The following is an 18,031-nucleotide window of genomic DNA, read 5'->3' as shown; positions in this document are numbered from 1 at the left end:
TTTGTTCATCCCCTCACTACCCTAGCCAACTCATGGGTTACAGCATTTGGTTCTCGAAAGAATCTTCAAACTGAACACTAGGAAAATCATAATCTAAGTAATAGCAGTCATCAAGCATTACCGCTGCAACAACGCTGCAATTACCTCCCTCGTGCATCATCTTAATCACGTCCATGCAATCCAATGAGAATATAATCCTATTGTAGCCCATAGTCGGTGCCACGAGAACGCCATGTTTGAGCGCAAGTGCCTCTGCCGACAATGCATCTTTAAACATGTTTGATATTTGAATTCCCCGCCGATATGAAATAGTCATTGGAATCATGGATCAGTGGCCCCATGTACTTTATTTCGGAAGTGTATGCTTCACTTGGCAAAATGATGAGCTCCTTTACAGGTGGATTTTCATCCAAATTAAGTGTGTAGTGCTTTGCCCTAAATTAAGTCAGGTATAGGGAAAACATTCTGTGTTTTTTTTCATAAATCAAACAACGACCAACGAGTTTCTTTTTGTTGGTCGTATTGATCATCAAGCATGTTGCCTTCCGCTCGATGAGGATCAACGAGTTAAAGCCTACACTAGATCAGGGCGTGCACACACGTGTTTTTTTTTTGCGGGAATAACATAAATTAATGATAAAGCCACCCAAGATTAAAAGCTCAGACGAGGACAAAATTTTCTGTTGCGAATATAAGTTCACTAACATTCTACCATGTTCGTGCTAAAGGTAATGAATCAAAACCACTGTAGGCACTCCTTGCTGCACTACGACCTTGGTCAGAAAAATGCAGGACGTGAAACACAGTCAAAATGTTGCATGTTGAAGCAGCAACCTGAATCCACTGGCATCTTCATTTGGCACATCATAGGGCAAGACTTGAACATATCAACAGTTCCCCTTTTGCAGGAATCCAATTTAGAGTGGGTTATCTGCTTAGCCAGCATTGCCATGTAATTCCAGCCACACGGTCACTGAATGTTGTTGCAATCCTAGTTAGTGGCTGTTGTTGCAGTCCTAGTAAGTGGCCTAGTCTTCTCAGGCAATCCGTGTGATGAAGCCGCATGTTGCTTGTGTCACCCTGTTTCTTTACCATCTAGCTGTCTTGTGAAACCAAATCCTTAGGCATTTTCGGCTGTGCTGTTTTCAAGGGTCTTTGATGTGGCATTTTCAGCTGCAGACGGCTCACCTTCTTTCTTGCGTCTGGATCTTCTTGTGGTCACCTTAATGATATCATCTTTGTACACTATCTTTTCTTTCGTCGGACCGCTCACTTGCTGCTTGTTGCTGCCTGGTTCTTGGTTTGCATCAGGAAGCAAGGCTTTGCAACTTAGTCGAAGTTGACCCTTGTCATTTATCTGGTTCAGAAAGTTCAGAAAATAGACATTCAGAAAGCAGAGATGGTCAAAATGTAATCAGATAAATTTACCAAATGGTATTTGCAGTGGTAGAGTTAGGAATAGTATAGCCTAAGCATTATAGAGACCTATAGCAATTGCAAACTATCTTGCTTGCTAGCTGGGAAATTGAAAAAATGAGAGAACAGTTACTATACAATATTCGATGCCACTGGTTAACATAAAAAAGACAGCTAAAATTATCGCCAACAGTAACCTATACTCTATAATTTGACAAGATTAAAACCAGTGAAATCATGCACCGGTTGAAAGTTTCAGCAATATGTGGCCTTTTGGCAACCATTGATTCACCATCTATATGTACCAGCAGCATATACCAAAGGTGCAACTTTTCCTGGATTTACTTAGCATTCATGTTGAGTTTACACTTCAAACAGAACTACAAACCTCAATAAGCTTGACATCAATACGATCTCCAACTTTATAAGCCTGAAAAGAACAACAAAGAGTTGGCTAACTTTAACACACAAGAGGAATCAAAACAAACAAACAAACAAACAAATATTTTCTCACATCCTCAGCCTTGGCCAACCAACTCGAACTTAACTCGCTGATATGACATAAACCCTGCACATTGAGTTAAGGATGCGATTATGGCAGCAAGATAATCAAAATTAACAGGAGATAACTTTGTGTACGGAAACTACTAGTCGAATCGTTAGAGGCCCAATGGGGCCACGCGGATTTGTCAATTAGAAGCAGCATTACTTCCTTTGTATTATGGAAGTGCAATAAATATGTTAACATTGGAATTCATAAAGTTAGTTTCGGTAGCTGCTCACCTCACGCCCAGGTGCAATTTCCACAAAAGCTCCGTAGGGAGCAATTGTTTTGATCTCACAGTTCCTGCAATTGAATTTTCAAGAGTTTTCATTAGCTAAATCCCGGAAATGTTCAGTTAAAAGCAAGTACTTACTAAATCTACAGGAAGCAATAGTGCAATACTACAATATGAATATATCATATGCACATAAAAACCAAGGGATAAAACAAATGGACACCTGAAAATTTCTCCAACTTTTGGAACCATGGTAAGATTAGCTATTATAGTTTTTGACTTCTCTAAGCTTTCTATGTCCCTTGCAGTAATTTTTACCTGCCAAAAGAGTGTCAGATTGTACTTTGAAAACTTCAAAGGTTATCATTAAGTTCTCCTTACCGTGCCATCATCTCGGGCATCAATACCATATACTCCGGTCTCCTCAATTATGCTTTTTATTGTCCTTCCGCCAGAACCAATTATTAAACTCACCTTGTTAGGTTTGACCTTTTATAAGAACAATTCCAGACAAGTTTAAATTACAATTGCAAGAAAATACAAAAATCACCATGTTTCACAAACAATATACCAACCTTCATAATATGTATTACGGGAGCATAGGGAGACAGTGCTTTAGCTGGTGGGGGTGAACATTTTGACATTTCATCTGAAGACAGTGAAATGTAACATCAGATCAAATACCCGAAATCCATTAGAAAATTGGAGTACAAATGGCATTTTCACCATAATTGCATAAGAATAGAGAGTTTGTTATCCATGAAGGCTCCAATCATGTATACTATTGGAAGTTTTTTAATAGGCCTCTCACATTTTATTTAGTAGCTACCTTCACAAATGATGTCACCTAAGGTGATCCATCTAAAAAAGATATGCACGGCATATTCCTCATCCAAAACTAACACAAAATATAAGTTGATTTTGATGTTTATACGCAACACCAACAGATTAAAATGCTCAGGCCTTACAGTACAACTTCGGTGAGTCGCTATAATTTACATTTTCTTTCTTCCTGTTAATATTATGACTTGCAGTTTAGTTACAATGTATCGTAGGTTCGCTGGTATCTGTCACAACTCACAAGTATCATAAAGCTGGGTTAGAAATTTCGAGCATGGTATACACAAATAATAAAGCAAGATTGAAGGTCAAGCGCAGACTACAGACTTACTTAGAATATGCTTTCTACCATCTCTAGCTTGACGAAGTGCTTGTTCCATTACAGCTAGAGTTATTCCCACCACCTGCCAAGCATAACATGCACAAAGATGACTTCATCGTTGATTTTATGCCACCTAATAGCATATTACAAGACAAATGTTGGTTCATCTAGTCGTTAGTAATTACAACCTTGATGTCCATTTGGAAAGCAGAAATACCATGATCATTACCGGCAACCTGAAAGAGGAGTGGACTGGTAAACAAATTAAAAGATTCAAAAGGAATCAACCATTAACCATGCTACTGCATTTATACGAGGGAAAAACAAACTAGGGTAGAATACATGTTACACCTTGAAATCCATGTCACCAGAGGCATCTTCAGATCCAGTAATATCAGAAAGAATAAGTGGTGTACCGTCTCCACCGAATTGCTGAGTTTCAAGAACCAAGCCCATTGCTATTCCAGCTACAGGGAACTTTATTGGAACACCAGCATCTTGAAGTGCTAAACAACCTCCACAGACAGAAGCCATGCTGGTGAAATATAACAGAAACATATTACCAGAGATATCTTGCCAATTTAGGAGTAAAAAATAAAGTGCAGGATATACTACATGCAAGAAAAATGATGTTCTGCTCTTATGAGGAAGTAGGAACATTGAGTAAAAGATCAGGCTATCCTGCAGCCTGCACGAAAGGATAATAAATTTGTGCACCTGACCTGTGGCAGGATCTATATTATAACAAGTCCAATAGGGAGGTGGCAAGTAACAGTACACATGATAGTAATAGTGATTTAAAGAGAACATGGTGGTACTACATCAAGTGTCAACTCTATAAAACCTTCGCCAATGGAAAAATGTGCAAACAATAATGGAAGAAAGCATGAAATGGTCATTACCTAGATGAGCCATTACTTTCAGTGATAGTACTCTCCACACGAATGGTGTACGGAAAGTCCTTTTCTGAAGGTAAAATCGGTTCCAGCGCCCTTTCTGCAAGCATACCATGACCTATCTCTCTCCTATTAGGTGCTCCAGTTCGACCAACTTCACCAACAGATGATGGCGGGAATGTGTACTGCAGTATTTAACACAACAATTAACTAAAAATGTGTACTCATGGGATATATGCATACAGCAGTCTACAACACAATAGACGAACCGGTCAATTCATCTCATGGTATGTAAGACATGCATACAACAGTCTTGGAGCGGCTCACTGCACAGTATTTTAATATTAATACGTATTGCCTAAACTACTGAGCAAATCACTGAAAAGCACCTGCTGGAACCATATTGGATAAGTGGGGTGTCCCAAACTCGACTCTTATGACAGGGAATTTTCCATACTAATATTTTTCTCTTGGAAAAGAACTCCATCAGCTGAACCAGAAAGAACCTGGCAGTGGCGCCAATCCTCGGTTTTCTCCAGTTGAACAGACTAAGTGCGTTTGTTATAAACCATGAGAGCAATATAGTATTCAGAAAAGAACTGATTAAACTAGGAAGTAGTAGCAGTATCTTCACAGCTTTACATCATACTTCAAATACGTCTAATATACAACTACATCATTTTCACTCTTTACCATATGATAAAAGCTAGTTAATAGATCTACATTTACCAGATCCAAATGTATTGACTAGTTGAAAAGAACTGCCCTAGTAAATGGAACTATCTAAATCCCAACAGAGAACTGCAGAAGTCATTTTTCATCAGTGATACTATATAAGAAACAATGGATGAAGACTTTTGACCTTTAGAGATGGGAAACTGACAAAGCAAGATGATATATCATCAACCAACATTTCTACCATGTACCTGAAGATAGAAACTTTTTGATTCCTCGGTGTCAACAAGGGTATCAATTCTTTGAGCCATCTGATAGTCACCTAAAGTGACCACGGCCAGTGCCTGCGTGATTAAATGAGAAATGTTAAGAACATATGGATTGTAGATGTAATGTGTTTAACTCAAGCAGAAACTGTCCCTGCTTGAAGAGAAAACAGTAGACATGTGCAGCTACTCTTGTGCAATTGTGATTAGGGTGATGAGTATTTTTGCACCTTTGCATCGCAATTGCAAAAAATTGTTAAGTCGAAATTACTACTCAGAATATATTAGATCTACATAGGTCTCAACAAGTATTGACTGCAACAACAAACCAATTTGTGGTTCCAAGAAATATACAGATATACAAATAAATACACATGCAACATTGCTAAAAGATGAGGGATCAAACACGTTTAGTAGTGAGACAATAACACCATGATATGCAAGAAAAAATGATAAAGGTTATGTTGTGAGGAATATCAGTTGTGTTTAAGTGTATATGTGGATGACCTAGCTCTTTCCATCAGCTCGGACTTTTGGTTGTTTTGGCTAGTGCATGAAGCATTACGTAGTATCAGAGCCTAAGGTCTCGAGTTCAAGTCCTGGCTATAGACTGCCAAATGAAGTGTATTACCTTACCTGTGTTTCTCCCCTTGTGAACAGTGCACTGCCATGTGCCCGTGGAAGTAATCTACATTGAGAATTAATAGGCCGAAGCTCACAAGGACTCCGTCCATCACTTCGCTTTCCACCCTGAAGTTTGAGCAACATTCATGAAAAACATTAATAATAGTAGCATAAACCACAGGAAGATAAATTTAAGTAGGAAGTCTATTGGTCCTAGGAAAAGTTCTACAAGGTAATGTTACTAATGTATACATAAACCCTGCAACTGTTAACTAGTAGAGACCATGCAGGCAGACATTGCTGCACGTGCTCACTGCTGTGTGGTGGGGCAGCCATATTCTTTACAGAGACAGTCCTCTACTAGTGTTATGCAACTAAACCATTTTGCCATAACCATTAACAGCGGTGCCTCCTATCAACGCAACATTCATGGAATCATTTTCAAGGCTGATGAATCGTCTTAGTGACCCAAATGTAACATTGCAAGAAAGTCAGCCCTTGTAACTAGAAGTATAACACTCTATCTGATTTCTGATTCTTATGCAGCAGCAGTAGTACTGTGCCCACACTGTATTTCTTACTATCTTGACATTACATAGCCTTAACTTTCAAGAGTAGCATGCTTTGTATCTGATCATTCACCGTGACTAACTTTCCGGAGTACGATGCGCTGCAGTATTTCGAAGTTGCAAACAGGTAGTATGCACATGAAAATTTCCTACTTAAAAAATGCTCTAATAGATAAAACGAAGTATGGTAGCACTAACATTTAGGTCAATAGAAAATCTTAGCGGCTATGACCTTCAGATGATAAGGAAAATTAAATACCTCTACAATCCGCCTTCGCAAATATTTGGATGACACTTCCTTGAAGACTAGCTTGACATCAACTTCTGAGAATAACTACATAGAAGAAACAGTGGTTCAGTGAAAGCAGCGAATGAAAATTGTGCATGAGATGCTAAGCTAAAAAAAAGTATCACAAAGAAAAACAAATAGAACTTGAGTCACAAAACCACATATTTTTTTCGAGAAAACGCAAAGGACCTTTGCGCTTCATTTCATTGAAAAGAAAGAGTTGTAATTACAAATCTCCTAGGAGACGGTGATACAGGGTAGGGGATGGTATGCCTAGTGCACATCCCAGCTGGTTGGAAGGACGGCTCTCAGTCCTAGAGCACCCGCCCTTGCCCAGAGACAAGCTTCTTCCTTGATGTTGGCGAGCAGTGTCTGCGTCGATGGCTGGGCCCTGTCAAACACGCAGTCGTTTCTGTGTTTCCAGAGCATCCATGGTATGAGCAAGGAGGCTGATGCGAACCCTTTCCGAAGCGGCTTTGGGAGTGCAGGCTTGACCTTTGCCATCCAGTCACTGAGCGAGGCGTCCTCGGCGCCAGGGATCCTACATGTCATCCGAAGCCAGGAGAGCACCTCATGCCAAACTTGCTTGGCAAACGGGCACTCCAGCAGAAGATGATGCATAGTCTCAGGCAGCTGGTCGCAAAGCAGGGGAGAGCTCCACCAGCCGCACCTACCGCGACGTCGCCGCCACCCCTACCCCGCCTCCCGCCGCCGCTGCGCCTGCCCCCGCGGCCGGTCAAAGGACCGCGCCTGCGAGCAGGTCGCCGGCGAGAGAGCGGATCCCGGCCTCCGCGCGCATCGGCCCACGCTCCGAGGTCCACCGTGTCAACCGCGCCGCCGAGCTCGACGCCGAAGGCTATCGGCGGCCGCGCGCAGCACCACGGCGCCGCGCTCCACCTCGTCCCGCGCCAAGCCCCGCCGCCGCAGCACCTCTCCGGGGAGCTCGAGCTCGCTTCCGCTGCCTCGACCCCCGGCCACCGCGTCCGCGATCGCACCAACAAGGTGCGCTGCCGCACTTGCCTTGTGCTCGGCCACTCCTCCGCCGACCGGGAGACGTGCGCACGCGAGCGGCGGCGGCGCCGCCTCGAGGCTGACCGCGCGCGGGAGCGCCGTGACGGCGGCCGTGCACGCCCTCAACCACCGCCGGCGCTGCTTGAGACGAGGCCGCCGCCGCCGCCCCCATCACGGCTTCTCCACCGCCCGCGGCCCCTGCCCCCGCCCCACCCGCCGCCGCGCCTGTGCGTGTCCTCCTCTCTCGCTCTGTCGAGATGGAGGAGGCTGAGCTCACGCTGCAGCGCGCCATGGTGGCCACCATCACAGGGACCAGGCCCGTCGTGTCCGCGACCGACATGGAAAACGCCCTCTATGCCATGTTTGACCTTGCTCCCGGGGACTTCACCGTTCACCTCCACACCGCCCGAAGACTTCCCGATCCTCTTCTCCACCGAGCCACCATGGACCGCGTCGCGGCGAGCATCTCGTCAACCTTTGCCAACTTCTCCTTCCTCCTCCGTCCTTGGAGCAAGCTCGCCCACGCCGGCACGGGCAGGTTGGATCAACGCGTTGGTGGAACTCCGCGGCATCCCCGCCCAGGCCTGGCACCTCTCCACGGCGGAGCACATCCTCGGCTCGGACTGCTGGATCGAGCGGCTGCACCCGGCGACAAGATCCCGCACCGACATGGCCATCTTCCGCGCCACGGCGCGCACGAACAACCCGTCCGCCATACGCGCCCAAGCCGTCTTGGAGATCGTCGAGATCGTCCCGTCGCACGTCCCGTCCGCGCCACCCACCCTCAGGACGCTGACCTACTCCATCGACATCCGCGTCGTGCCCACCAGGGCCGGCACAAACGGCGGCACGCGCCCTCCTCAGGCTGGTGACCACGATGATGCGCCGGGCAACGCGGCAATGGTAACCCGAGCAACGGCGGCCGGGCGGCGGCCACGGCCGTTCCGCCGCCGCGGACGAAAGCGTCGCCGGACGAGAAGGTGCTCCCGATGGTCGCGCCGACGGCATGGCCATTGACTCCATTGGGCCGGGCGCTCCGCGCGCCGCTCGGGCCGACGGAGTTGGCGTCGACGCCACCTGGGGCCGTGCGGCGGCGCCGCCGCTGCAGCAAAGACTGGTGGGCCCTTGGCCTGCTCAACGTGGGGCCCGCCGTCCTCGTCGCTTTGCCAAAAAGGGTAAGGGCAAAGCTCGTCAAAGCTCCACTGCTAGGATGGAGTACAGGCCCAAAGCTGCCACGCCACCGCTCCCCGTGCCGACAGGATCAGAGCCGCAGACCGTTGCACACGCAGCCGCGGCAGCTGGCGTTGCGCCATTCGGCCGAGCCCCCGTCTCCACATCCACCGGGGCCCGCCGAAAGCCCGGCCCCCTCGGCGTGTAGCGCGGGTGAGGAACGACGGCTGGGGCCTCTTACGCCATGCCCGACCAATGCGACAATGGGGATCGGTGCACCCTCCCTTCTCGGATGCTTTTGGAAAGCGAAGTTGCCGATTCCATGCCATGCCAAGCTGCCCACGGCCTGCGGCGGATCACTTGTCGGGGCAGGTGGTGCTAGCTTGGACCTCCCCTCCGCTTTGGTTTGGAGGGTTCGGAGACCGGTCGGCGCCTTTCGTGTCGACCTCGCACTACACCGAAGAGCCATTTCAAGCTGCTGCCGACCTTCCCGCCCTAACCTGGCCCCGCTTCGGATGCTCCTGGCGATGAGGCCAACTCCACGGCCCACGAGACACGGCCCATCACCATCCTTCGGCGGCCCGCCTCCGCTGCCGGCGGCATCTCCGCGAGCCCGGCGTCAAGAGCATGCAAGCCGCTTCGCCTCTCCGCCGATCACCATGCGTAGAACAAGGCCACGACCGCCGCCGCCACCGACCACCACCCAGCCTCCGGTGCCCTGGACGCTCGGCGACTTCCTCACTGCAGCGACCAAGCATGTTGACTCGACCCTCCCCACGCCAGGGAGAAGGGCGCGCCGGCAACCGCTGAACTTCTCTCCGCGGCGTGGCCGTTACGCATCGACGACGGCCTCCTCAAACGCGCCGCCGCCCACGGTGAACGACGGGCGCACGTGCGGGTTCTTCGCACGCTCGGCATCGTGGGCACCAACCGAGGTGATCACCGCGGCTGAGATGAAGGCCTTCGACGACGTCTTCGCCGCTCCGATCCCACTCGCCGTCCTCACGGCCATTGCCGCTCGGTCGATGTGCAGGCTCCACTGCTTCCACAGGGCTCCCCATGCCGTCCGATGCGCCGATCACGGCTTAGTTGTGCTACACATTCCTGTCGATCTCGTCTTAATGGATTTAGGCCTTAAGATTGTTGTTTGGAATGTCCGTGGTCTCAACGCCCGCGCACGCAGAATCGCGATCCGCACTCTCCTCGCCACCACCGATGCATCCATCGTGTGCTTCCAGGAGACGAAAATGGAGTTGATTCATAGGAACATTGTACTCGAGACGCTTGGCTCCGAGTTCGACGGCTACGTCTACCTGCCGGCGGAGGGCACCCGTGGGGGCATCTTGCTCGCCTGGAGGACCGAGAGGTGACCGTCACCGATCCGATGTTCACGGCGAACGCGGCGAGCGCCAAGGTCCGCACGCCCACGACCACGGCTGCCCCCTGGTGGATCACCGTAGTTTACGGACCACAAGACGATGCCGCCAAGATTACATTCCTTCAGGAACTGCGTGACATCCGCGCTGAGTGCACCGGGCCATGGATGCTTTGTGGAGACTTTAACCTCATCTACAAGGACGATGACAAGAGCAATGGGAACCTTGACAGGCGCATGATGGGGCGCTTTCGCCGGCTGCTAAACGACCTCGCTCTCAAAGAGGTTTACCTCAATGGAAGGCGATACACATGGTCAAACGAGCAATCTCCGCCGACCCTTGTCCACCTCGACCGCGTGCTTTGCACCGTCGACTGGGAGGAGCAAAGACACCCATCGCCACCTACGTTGCATTGCATCTGTGGTCTCGATCATAGCCCGCTACTCTCATTGCTCCCCCTTACCGCCAACCCACCGCCGATTCCACTTCGAGGACTTTTGGACTAGCCTTGATGGATTCGAGACCACTGTCGCGATGGCATGGCAGTCCGTCGAGGACAGAGACCCCTTCCGACGCTTGGTCTTGCGCTTGCAGGCCACGGCGCGATGCCTCACGAGCTGGAGCGCCGCTCCGTTGGCGGCATAAGAGATAAACTCGCCATCTCCCGGGGTGTTCTTTGCTCAAATTTGACAAAGCCCGGGAGGACCGGCGGCTTACCGCGCGGGGAGGAGTGGGCTGCGCAACGCGATTAAGCGAGGTTATTTGGGCACAGCTTCCTGGAACGGACGGTCGCGCGTCAGCGTGCCCGGATTGCGGCCCTCAAGGACGGCGATGCCAATACCTCGTTTTTCCATCGGCAGTGCTCTTACCGCAGGCAGAAGAACAGGATTCACGCCCTGGACGTCAATGGCACGGTGCTCACCGACCCAGCTCACATGGCGAGGCTGCGTTCCAACACTTTGACGGGCTTCGGGCACGGACATGAGCCGCGATTGCACTCTTCACCTCCAGGACCTGATCGAGCCGACGCCACCCTGGATTGCCTCGAGGCCCCCTTCGGCGAGGAGGAAATCTGGCAGGCCGTTAAACGCCTGCCCGCGCGCAAGGCACCGGCCTGCACGGATTTACGGCCGAGTTCTGCGCGCTTGCCGGACCATTGTTAAGCATGACATTGTCGCCGCATTCCAACGACTCTACGAGATGCGCGGGCGCGGGTTTGCCCAGCTGAACCAGGCATTGCTCACGTTGCTGCCCAAACATGCCGGGCGCCCGGCCACGCTACGCGACTACCGGCCCATCAGCCTCATACACCTCGTGGCCAAGCTCTTCGCCAAAGTCCTCGCCCTGCGCCTCGCCCCCAAGCTCGACAAGCTCGTCAGCCCCATCCAGAACGCGTTCATCGCCGGCAGGAGCCTACACGACAACTTCGTCCTGGTTCGCGGAGCGCTCGCTGCTGCACCAACCGAGGAGCCCACGTACGCTCATCAAACTTGACCTGGCCCGCGCCTTCGACTCCTGTCATGGCCCTTCCTCTTCGAGGCGCTTCGGCAATATGGCTTCGGTGATCGCTTCTTGGAGTGGCTGGCCGTGCTCCTAGCCTCCGCCGGCACCGAGTCTTGGTCAACGGCGACCCGGAGTCCGTCAATGCGGCACCGCCGTGGCTTACGCCAGGGAGACCAGCTGTCCCCACGGCTGTTCGTCCTCATTGTTGATACCCTCGGACGGCTTTTCCGCCGCGCCACCGAGCTCGGAGTGCTACGCCGGCTACACCCACGTCGCGTGCTACCATCGATATCGCTCTACGCCGACGACGTCATTCTCGTTACGCCACCCGCTCGGGAGGAGATCGAGGCCGTCAAGGCCATGCTCGAGCTCTTTGGCCGCGCGTCGGGATCGCACGTCAATTACGGCAAGAGCACGGCCACTCTCATACGTTGTGCCCCGAGAGGAGGCGGCGCCGGCCATCGCCTGTTTGGACTGCCCCTGTCGCCGAGCTGCCCATCACTTACCTAGGCATTCCGCTCACCATCCGCAAGCCCACGAGCGGACAACTGCAGCCGATGGTGGACAAGGTGGCAAGCAGATTACCCACCTGGAAGGCCGGCCTCATGGGCAAGGCTGGCCGCCTCGCCTTGGTGAAATCCGTCCTGGGTGCGATCCCTATTCACCAGCTGCTTGTCCTGGCTCCTTCCAAGAAGATCCTCAAGCTCATCGTCAAGATTGAGCGAGGCTTCCTCTGGTCGGGACGCGCGGCCGCCAATGGCGGGCACTGCCATGTCAATTGGCAGCGCGTCGCCCGTCCCCTAGCCTACGGTGGCCTGGGGGTCCATGACCTGGAGAGAACCAGCATGTCCCTGCGCTTACGCTGGCTTTGGCTGAGCAGAACGGACGGCCGGCGTGCCTGGCATGGCCTGGAGCTTCAATTCTCCGATCAAGAACAGGCCCTGTTCTTCGCTTCCACGACTATGATCCTCGGCAATGGCCGCGACGCCAAGTTCTGGGACGACCGATGGATTGAGGGCCGCTCGGTGCGTGAGATCGCGCCATCGCTGTTCAAGTGCATACCAAAAAGACGCCGCAAATCCCGCACCGTCGCCGATGGACTGCAGGGAAACACTTGGGCCTCAGACATACACGGCAACCTGGGTATCCAAGAGATCGGCGAATACCTACTCCTTTGGCGAAGGATCGAGGGCACGATGCTCAGCGGTGAGCCGGATCGGCTCAACTGGAAGTGGACTGCCTCGGGAGTATATTCTGCCAAATCTGCCTACATGGCCACTTTCCACGGGTCCACGGTGTGCCCCGCGGCCAATTTCATCTGGCGCACCTGGGCGCCCCAGAAGGTCAAATTCTTCCTCTGGCTGGCCCTCCAAGATCGCTGCTGGACCGCGGAAAGGCTTGCTCGAAACCACATATTCAGTGAGAACAAAATAATGACCATCACCTGACGGTGGGGCTTCCTTGACACTGGCTTGATGTGAACATCACCTTCATCCACTTCACCATCCTCTATAATTTCGTCCTCATCTTCCTCCTCAACAATATCAGCTACATTTTCAATGGGTCCAGATGACTCATCTTTGGACACATAGCCTTGTTCTGACAGTATAGTTATTACTTTCTCCTCCAGTGCTGAAAGAGTTTTCCTTCGAGGAATTTTTTGTTTTATTTGCAATGCCTTCACTAACTCATCTCCAGAGATATCCTGGAAAATATTAGCACTTTAAATTACAATGAGAGTACAGAAAAGTAAAGTACAATACACTTCGCTTGATTTTTTTAGGAAAAGGAAGTGGATTAAATAACAATGCAAAATGCTGTCTTGGGAGTAGAAGGCATGTTCTATTTCTATTAATTATCTTTTTTCCAGCTGGTAGTTAACTCTGTTGGTGTTCAAATATTACTAGAACAAGCATTTTTCTACCGCCATTAAATTTAGCACCAGCATTCTTGGAAGGCTTAATAACTTGAACGGATAATAAGACCCAGAAGAGACAACCAAGGAGATGCACACATAGCCTAATATAAGGTAAACTATTGAAAAGGACATATGTAATGTAAGATCTGGACACCATGAAAATCCTCTCAGTCCACCTGACCATTTGACCACCTATACAAAGAACATGTGAGAACAGCGATACTGATAAATTAATATCAAAGAATGGCCAATATACTACTGAAATAAAATGACAAAACATGTCCGAAAGTAGGATAGAGAAGGACCGGTATTTGAGATCTTTAGTCACAGCAAGGCAGCAACTGCTCGCTGCTCACCACAAAAATTAAAAACAATAGCATGATTGCTGTTTTCACTTACTATAAGACTATTAAGAACTTGAAACTGTTACATAGGCCTATCAAAAGTTAGGAAAGTATATAGTCAATTAAATAAAGGGCTGCAGTGTGTTCATACTTCAACATGCCTGTAGAGTTCAGGGGGTGGTAAATTGATAGCCTCAACCATTTTCTTCTTCCCACAGGTCTTGACAAGAACATCAATTGCCTTGCAGATTTCTCGAATTGCCTCCTGATATTTACTTGAATTAGAATCACAAAACAAGAAACATATATAATATAACCAAAGTAAAAAAGGAGCCCTGAGAAGATAAACAAAGTAAAAGTCGCATGTTTTGGACAGAAAAAAGTATTTATTGTACAGCTGGATGAAAAGAGGTGATGGCTTATCACATCAGCTAAGCAAGTAACTAAAGCAAAAAAAAAATGTGCAATATAAATAATTGGTTGAGAACAGAGCTTGTAAAAATGCTTCCAAATGAATAAACTCCTGGGTCTCTCATTGGAGGAAGTTTCAGTAACTTGATGTTTAGGGTTCACTTTCCTTCCATTTGAAGGTACTATAAAAGGTCCTTGCCCTTAAAAAGTAACTAATTAGAGGGACCACAGATCCCTAATTTCAAAAGCTAACAGCAAGCGTTTGTACAGAAAAAAAATTCAAATATTTGGCAAAAAGTTGCTGATTTGTTGTTGTTTTTGGTTGACTAGACTATTAACTGCTAAGCACTAGCATCTTGCAATCAGATGGACTATAATTTGTGAAACTGCACTATGGATAGCAAAAACTTATATCTACAAGCAGAGCATAACGAGACGTTATAAGCTAACCTGTCCTGTTTCCACGGCTTGAAGCAGCTTCTCCTCAGTGAGAAAATCACAGAATCCCTACTAAGAACTAGTCAGAACTCAGAAAAACAAGAGGTGCCATTGACAGAAAATAATAAATAGGAGGGTGAAAGAATCAAGATAACTGAACTATCACCAACAGACAACTTGGTTTACCTAAATTAACCTACCTTTCGAATCAAGGGCAGAGAAGCATATTAAAAAACCATATAAAGGATATGATATGCTACCCATATTTGCCCAGAAAGACAAAACAAGAACCTACAGCCTGGTTCACGCAAATTGACCTATCTTTAAGTGTAGGAAAAAATTTGGTGTCAACCAAACAAGGCTTGCCAATAGCTACGAGCGGTTTATTGCCAAAATAAAAGCAGTGTGGCTTATACCAGTAAAGCTTAGATCTGGTAACTTTACATGCTAGATCAGTGATAAAACTATGTCAACTTCTCATCTCCAGAAAATCAATATACATAACTATCAAGAAAATCTAGAAGACTTATATACTGATAACCAAACACAAAAAACATATGTTTCTTCATACGAAACGGTCTGGGGAAAGGATATGTGCAACTGCGAATAAAAGTTGAGCACAGACCTCTATCATCAATATAGCACTATCGGTCCCAGCCATCATCAAGTCCAACTCCGAGTCCTCCATTTGTTCAGTGGTTGGGTTAACAACAAACTGGTCGTTAATCATACCGATTCTTACGCCAGCAATTGTTTGTTTATTTGGAACTTCAGAGAGTGCCCTGCAGAGATAGGTTCGTGATAAATACAAGCAGCTACAATATAGTTATTTTAGTCAAAACACATGAAAAATCACTAGATTATTATGATAGTTTCCATTAGACCTACATGGCTATACCAGCAGCTGTCACAGCCACGCAATCAGGGGAATGAATACCATCATAACTGAAAACCTGTAATAGTAAGAAATTATTGTTTCATCATATGAACAATAAAGATCACAAATAAAAATCAGGTAATTGGTGCAATAACGACACACCAAAATGATGGTATATGTGATGTATGCATACAAAAAAAACATTGGATTACCCAGGATAGAATCTGAGTTTCGTAATAGAACCCCTTGGGCATAGTAGGGCGTAGAGGCCTATCTATCAATCTGCATACTAAAACCTGCAAGTGTAGTAAGAAAGAAACTCTAGTGGTCTGGCAAACATAACAAAGCAATGTAGTAAAAGTTCTTATAATGAACCTCGTGGTCTTTTGCCCTTCCTTCTCGTTTAAAGAAACCGCCACTGTATTCAATCAAAAATAAGAGTAGAGTGAATGAAATACACGAACAGATGATAGTTGATGAATACAAGGGCAATAAGTACTTAAGGTTCTGTACCTAGTTCTTCCAGCAGCTGAAAGGCGCTCCTGATAGTGAACTGACATTGGGAAAAAATCAGAAGGGTCGCTTGGAGTATCAGCCATACAAACAGAACAGTAGACAATCTGCCAAGCCAATTAGAAATTTTAATTAGGTATGTAAAGGTCTTAATGTTACTGGAAATTAGTGATGAAGATAAGATCTATGTCCTTGTTGAACATGAGAAAGTTGAAATGGTGATATGCGTAGGAAAACTTGCTGCCCTCTGGAACTGGCATGAATAAATTTCAAGAACAAGAACATAAGAAGCAATGCAGGTTTATCCGGCTGCAATGCACGTTCAAGCACAGAATTTAAGAATATTAATGAATTCATGGGAGCCTGAGATGGAGAAAAAATCAAGAATGTTCAGGTTCCAGCTCAGCCGAAAGCATGAAATCGGCACATTACAAAACATTGGACTACTAGTCTAACACCCATAATTAATTTTTGAGACAGGTAGCGCGCGAGGCATGATACAACTGCAAGTCTACAACCGATTATACAAAAAACAATCACTCACGCGTAACAGGGTAACCGAATCATTCAAATCTGTAGCATGCATCTCAGTACTTGGGCGTTTATGCCAGCTAAATGATTTCATAATCTGCTATGCATGTGCTGATTCACAAATGAGGTACTACCTCAGATCCAAATTAGTTGTCGCGGGTTCAATGAATTTGCCTAAATCTGTGACAATTAATTTGGATCGGAGAGAGTACTTATATACTCCACTTACTGTTTCTCCATCAGTGACCATTACAGACGCGCTCGCTTGCCTCCCAATCTGGCCCGTCTCTACCAATATCTGAGAGACCAAAAAAAAAATCCCAGTTAAAGACCATCTCAAAGTACTGAGGAAAAACATATATGAGAACTGTAAAAACTCTCTGACAAATGACGATCGGGACATAACAATCAGACAAACGGATTAGCACTAAGGAATCCGCACAGGTATGCCGCGTAAACTACATTTCATTTCGGATAAATGCGCGATGAGAAAAACCCCGTGAAAGCCTCGCGGGACAACGTTTCAGAACCCCAAAACGGCAATGCGTAAACATTGAACATAGCATTCCGCCCGCGGCAAATGGAAAATAGACAGTGAGGGGATAAATTAGCGGCTCACGTGGCGGTCGCCGACGGGAATCTTCACGGAGAACTTGGTCGGGCCGGAGCTGCTCGCCTCCTCCGCGGGCGCCGCCGCCTCCTCTCCTGCAGCAGCGACAGCCCTAGCCCTCGCATCCCTCCGTCGCGGTCGGCGCGAGGAGGCATGCGCGACGCGCGGCGGCGCGAGGCGGGAGATGGGGAGCCACGCGTGGAGCGGCGGCGCGGGGTTCGGGGTACCGAAGGCGAGGTGCGGCGGCGCCGGGAGGAGGAGATGGCGGAGCGTGGCAGGGCTCGCGAGCATCGCGAGGGAGGCCGTAGGAGGCGAGCTTGAGGGTGGGGCGTCGTGGAGCTTACAGCGGCAAGGAAAGGAATGGGGGAAGGAGGCGGGAGGGAGGGAGGGAGACGAGAGGGTGGCGACGCGCCGCAGAACCTTATCGCTTTCGGTTTCGTTTGCTGGGGGGTTTATATCAGGTTTTCTTCTTGCCTAGGGTTTTGGGCTGCCGCATTTCGAATTTCGAATTTTCAGATGATGCATGATGAAGCCCGTGCAAATTTTGGTTAGCAGCGAGTTAGCCCGCGCAAATTCCTAGTCTAATCTAGGGTTTCTGTCCTCCGGCGGTTTACCCTGCCGAGAGTCTCCCTTGCCGTGGGACTTCCCGTCGT

The 18,031-nt window shown here is 48.4% G+C and overlaps 1 protein-coding gene across 1 annotated transcript; it reads right to left on the bottom strand.

Moving 5' to 3' along the window:
• Positions 1-630: 630 nt before the first annotated feature.
• LOC127323438 (probable polyribonucleotide nucleotidyltransferase 1, chloroplastic) lies at positions 631-17,749 on the bottom strand. The gene is made up of 24 exons (XM_051351577.2): positions 17,388-17,749; positions 16,998-17,066; positions 16,238-16,344; positions 16,100-16,142; positions 15,937-16,020; positions 15,736-15,800; positions 15,473-15,629; positions 14,860-14,916; positions 14,150-14,263; positions 13,181-13,441; positions 6,647-6,721; positions 5,831-5,944; positions 5,180-5,272; positions 4,260-4,438; positions 3,709-3,892; positions 3,546-3,593; positions 3,367-3,439; positions 2,771-2,844; positions 2,577-2,684; positions 2,419-2,513; positions 2,200-2,263; positions 1,931-1,984; positions 1,805-1,846; positions 631-1,357 (listed from the first exon to the last, which is right to left on the bottom strand). The coding sequence occupies exons 1-24, from the start codon at positions 17,667-17,669 to the stop codon at positions 1,121-1,123; spliced, it is 2,679 nt and encodes an 892-aa protein (XP_051207537.1). The 5' UTR covers positions 17,670-17,749; the 3' UTR covers positions 631-1,120.
• Between the last annotated feature and the right edge of the window lie 282 nt (positions 17,750-18,031).

The sequence above is a fragment of the Lolium perenne genome, chromosome 2, assembly GCF_019359855.2.
Source record: "Lolium perenne isolate Kyuss_39 chromosome 2, Kyuss_2.0, whole genome shotgun sequence".
NCBI lineage: Eukaryota > Viridiplantae > Streptophyta > Magnoliopsida > Poales > Poaceae > Lolium > Lolium perenne.
This window is presented reverse-complemented; position numbering and strand designations above follow the sequence as displayed.

Bases quoted from the DNA above. Each gene is read 5' to 3' on its own strand.
- LOC127323438 (XM_051351577.2), bottom strand. From the start codon at position 17,669: ATGCTCGCGAGCCCTGCCACGCTCCGCCATCTCCTCCTCCCGGCGCCG. The intron at 17,067-17,387 runs GTGAGCCGCTAA...TTGGTCTCTCAG, and splicing joins TTCCCGTCGGCGACCGCCAC to ATATTGGTAGAGACGGGCCA. The intron at 2,264-2,418 runs GTGTCCATTTGT...ATTCAATTGCAG, and splicing joins AAAGTTGGAGAAATTTTCAG to GAACTGTGAGATCAAAACAA.